This window comes from Dendrobium catenatum, unplaced genomic scaffold (assembly GCF_001605985.2).
Source record: "Dendrobium catenatum unplaced genomic scaffold, ASM160598v2 fragScaff_scaffold_1573, whole genome shotgun sequence".
Lineage (NCBI taxonomy): Eukaryota > Viridiplantae > Streptophyta > Magnoliopsida > Asparagales > Orchidaceae > Dendrobium > Dendrobium catenatum.
This window is the reverse complement of record NW_021320035.1, coordinates 21448-26225: the sequence shown is the minus strand read 5'-3', so window position 1 is coordinate 26225 and position 4778 is coordinate 21448. Positions and strand designations below refer to the sequence as shown.

General features: G+C 37.6%; 1 protein-coding gene across 1 annotated transcript; it reads left to right on the top strand.

Moving 5' to 3' along the window:
• Positions 1–335: 335 nt before the first annotated feature.
• On the top strand, positions 336–2285 carry LOC110103172 (pentatricopeptide repeat-containing protein At5g04780, mitochondrial-like). Its single transcript, XM_028700664.1, has 2 exons — positions 336–1860; positions 1987–2285. Exons 1-2 carry the CDS (start codon positions 408–410, stop codon positions 2076–2078), a joined length of 1545 nt encoding a protein of 514 aa, XP_028556497.1. The 5' UTR covers positions 336–407; the 3' UTR covers positions 2079–2285.
• Positions 2286–4778: the final 2493 nt, after the last annotated feature.

Here is a 4778-nt window from a genome sequence, read left to right as displayed (position 1 = left end):
CATAAAAGTTAAAAAAAAAAAGAATGTACTTATAAATTTGATACCATCGCAAATTTTTCATAGTGACATAGATCATATAGCCATTTAAGAGAGAAATTATTCTGTGCGGAGGCTGGACTTAAAATGTCGTTTAGAGATCAATCAAAATGCGTCACGTTAATCATAGTAAGTCATGGTACCGAGCGGCACCGAGCCGCAATACAAAGTAAAAAGGTGATGTGATGCATTCTGATTGATCTACACACGATATTTTGAGTCTGCACATAATAATTTATCCATTTTTTAGGCTGACTTGATCTCCTCCTAAACATTTTTTTTATTAAATACTAGTATTTTTAAAATTTTGCAATGCCAGTAAGAATTTGTGCTCAATGAGTTAGCTTCATTCATGACTCGCATGGCGGGAAATGCCGCTTCCAAACACCACCCCGGCGCAACTCTCGTCTATCCTACGGCGATGCGCCGCCGCTTCCGCCCTAAGACAGGGGAAGCAAGCCCATCTTTATGCACTCGTTTTCGGCCTCATGCCACACTCCACCCTCGAAACCGACCTCCTCCTCATGTACGCGCGCTGCGGCCGCCTCGTCATCGCCCGCCAAGTGTTCGACCGTATGCCTCACCGACCTCTGCATTCCTGGAACATCCTCCTCTCCTCCTATGCTCAATCCTCATTTTTTCACTATTCACTAGCCCTCATCCGCCCCTTGCTTGCTTCTGGCCTCCGTCCTGACCACTTCACTCTACCTTCCCTTCTCAAGGCCTCCGCTGGCCTTGGCCATGGCCGCACAGGTGCCGTGCTCCATGCTTTCGCTATTGGAATGGCTCTTGACATCCACCTTATCGTTAGTGGGTCAATTGTAGATATGTATTTAAAATGTGGGAGGTTGATTGATGCTCGCAAGATGTTCGAACAGATGCCTGAGAAAGATGGAGTTGTTTGGAATGCCATGGTTACTGGGTTTACAAAAGCTGGGCTTCTCACTGAGGCGCTCAATTTATTCCAAAAGTCTCAGTGGGAAGCTGTTGATGCGGATTGGATGGCACTCCCAAGTGTTCTCAGTGCCTGCAGCCAGAGTGGAGATTTGAGGAGAGGAAAGGAGGTTCATGGCAGAGCAGTTAGGTTTTTGTTATTAGAATTTGATGTCGCTGTTGGCAATTCTTTGATTGACATGTATTCCAAGTGTGGACTCTTGGATGCTTCCTGCCAGCTATTTTCAAGTATGCGTGTCAGAAATCTTTTAACGTGGTCGGTCTTGATATCATGTTATGGTATTCATGGTCGAGGAAAAGAGGCTCTGAGGCTCTACGAGAAGATGAGAGGACAAGGATTGGAGCCCAATTCTATCGTCTTCACTTCATTGCTTTCGAGCTGCAGTCATTCTGGTCTCATCAATGATGGGCATGCAGTGTTCGACTCAATAAGCAGGGTCTACAGATTGGAACCAAGCATTGAGCACTATGCTTGTATGGTAGACCTTCTTGGTCGCTGTGGAAGCATTGAGAAGGCACTTGAACTCATTGAGAAGATGGAGATTGAACCAGTGGCAAGCATTTGGGGGGCATTACTTGCTGCTTGTGCAGTGCACCAAAATGTTGAAATTGGGGAGATTGCAGCAATGAAGTTGTTTGAATTGGAACCAGAGAATCTTAGCAACTGTGTGGCACTCTGTAGCATCTATGAGAGAGCTGGGAATTGGCATGGCGTGGCTGAGATGAGGAGGAAGATGAGGGCATTGGGGGTGGTTAAGACCCCAGGATGCAGTTGGATTGAAGTGAATGGGAGAAGGCTTGGTTTCTACCAAGGGGATGTTTCTTGCCAATTTTCAAAGAGGACGTTGGAGTTATTAAGGGGCTTATTAGGTCAGTTACAATTCTAACCATCTTATGAAGTCTAACTCTAGCCAAAGCATTCTTATGTCTCCAAATATTCCTTTGTCTTGAAGTTAATCGCAGACATTGCTTTAAAATTACTTTGAAACTGTCCAGGCATGCATTCTTTTAATGAATTCATGATGATAATGATGATCATAATGATGATGATGATGATGATGATGATGATCACAGCAAAAAACATTTGAGCTTTTGTCATGTGTTGGACCATATGTTCATGAAATCATAGAGATGGTTCTCATGCAAAATGAATTAAGCAATAATAATAATAATAAACGTAGCCAATAAGCTTAACATAACAATTTCCTGTCATTGAATCATCATATGTTCTAATCTGATGGTTTAATTTTGCAATATATAACCTGCCAAATAAAAATTATTGACATGATTAGAATCCTTTTCTGTATTAATCAAGTTTGATTTCTTTATTTAATATTCTATAGTGCGTCCGGAAATTTGTTATTTTTTACATTGCTGATATCTTCTCTGAGTAATTTGTTGCATGTATATATCATTTTTATATGTTTTTAAAAAACTGGCATAGGTCTAAAGTCCAAGAAGACAAAAAAAAGGCCAATTTCATTAAGTATATCATTATATTCATTATCCTTATTCAGTTTATTATGAAACTGTTCAATACGATTCTATCAAATAATATAGAAACTTTTCTACGTTGGTACCGAGCTTAATTGTGTTGTTGTTACGTGGAAAATAAAATCACGGTACTATCACTCTGTCATATAGAGCGTATGTGGAGATTGGGATATCAGAAGCTCATTTGTCACACATCAAAATTGCATTTAAAAAAATAAAAAGTAATAAAGACCTAGGAGGAGCGCCTTTTATTTCCTCAAACTCTAGTATCTGAAAAAAATTTTACAAATATTTCTTCCACGTTTAAAAAACGAGGTGCCATATTTTCTGAGTGTTACCCTCCCTCAATTTTTTTTTTTGTTATTCTACTATCAAAACTAGTGCATGAGATGTTTTGATAAGCTTTTCAATGAATATTATGAGAATGTGTTTATTTTTAGAGACATTAGCACCTTAAATGAAAACATAGATTTTTTTTTTATCGATGTTTTAGCAAAATCAAAGTTAGAGACTTTGAAGAAAAAAATGAAATGTGAAAAAGCTGTTGGACCTAATGATATTCCAATAGAGATGTGAAAATACTTAGGAGATGAAGGAATTTCCTAGCTTATTAAACTTTTCAATATTATTTTGAAGATTAAAAAGATGTGAGATGAGTGGAGGTGTGTATTGATTCTTATTTTTAAGAATAATGGTGATGCATAGGAGTGCAAACTATATAGGAATTAAGTTAATGTGTCATGCTAGAGTTATTGAGCATAGGTTATGACGTGATATTAATGTTTCTCTAAATCAATTTGGATTCATGCCGGGTAAGTCTACTATTCAAGCTATACATTTATTGAGAGGTTTGATGGAGAGGTATAGAGAGAATAAGGAGGATGTACATATGATATTTATTGATTTAGAGAAAGCATATGATAAAGTACCAAGATAAGTGCTATGGAGAGTTCTAGAAAAGAAGGGGTTAATAATGCTCATATTCAAGCATTAAGGATGTGTATGCAAGAGTTGTTACTTGTGTTCAAACACGAGGTGGTTTGACCAAGTATTTTCCTATTTCAGTTGGATTACATCAAGGATTAGCCTTAAGCCCAAATATTTTTGTTTTAATCATGGATGTTCTCACTAGACATTTGTAAGAGGTTGTATCCTGATGTATGCTTTTTGCTGATGATACTCTTCTTGTTGATAAGACTAGAGAGGGAGTTGAAGCTAAACTTGAATTATGGAGATCAACCTTAGAGTCTGAAGGTTTTTGTTTGAGTAGATCTAAAACCGAATACATGGAGTATAATTTTAGTAATAATAGATCTAATGGTGGGATTGTGACTTTGGTGATTAAGTCATTAATGCGAGTACACATTTTATATTTCTCGGGCCTATTGTCCAAAGTGATGGTGAAATAGAGGGGGATATTATTTGTAGAATTCAAGTTGGATGATTGAAGTGGAGGAATGCATCATGCCTATTGTGTGATAGAAAACTACCCCTCAAACTTAAGGGAAAATTCTATGATAATGGTGAGACCGCAATACTTTATGATGCAGAATGTTGGCCTTTAAAAGAAAAGTATAAAATTAAGTTAAGTGTTGCAGAGATGAGGATGCTCAGGTGGATGAGTGGCTTTACTCTTAGAGACAAAATGCAAAACGAGCATTTACGTGAAAAGGTTAGAGTAGTTCCAATGGTAGATAAGATTATATAGAGTCGTCTTAGATGGTTGTCACATAAAACGTCAAGCCTTAGATGACATGATTAGGAGAGTGGATGTATTAGATTTGACCCACGTAAAGAAAGGTGGAGGTAGATCTATAAAGACCTAATTAGCCAAAAAAAGGACCTAATTAGCAAATATTATAAATGACCTTTTTTCTTAAATTTAAATAAGAATTTGACTCTTAATATAACACAATGGAGAAAAAAGATTTATGTAGCCGACCTCACGTAGTGGGCTTGACGCTTTTGTTGTACTATCAAAACAAGATTATACATAGATTTTAGTGGCACTGCCCTTAACAAAACTTTTTGGGATTATATTTGGGGAGGTTAGGATTACTCTTTCTGATTTTGAGCTATCAATGTATGTTTTTGGATGTATCTGGCGAGTGTTGAGTGTTAAATCCTTGTAGCATAACAGGACAAACTAAGTTATCCGTGGTTCTAGGGGACAACGCATCTTTATGACCCATCTGTGGAGAAAAAAATAATTGCAAAAAAAGGGGAATCACCAACTGCAGGGAAAGAGATGGGTTGATAATGATGACTATGTTTTGCATACTAGTTTATCTAAA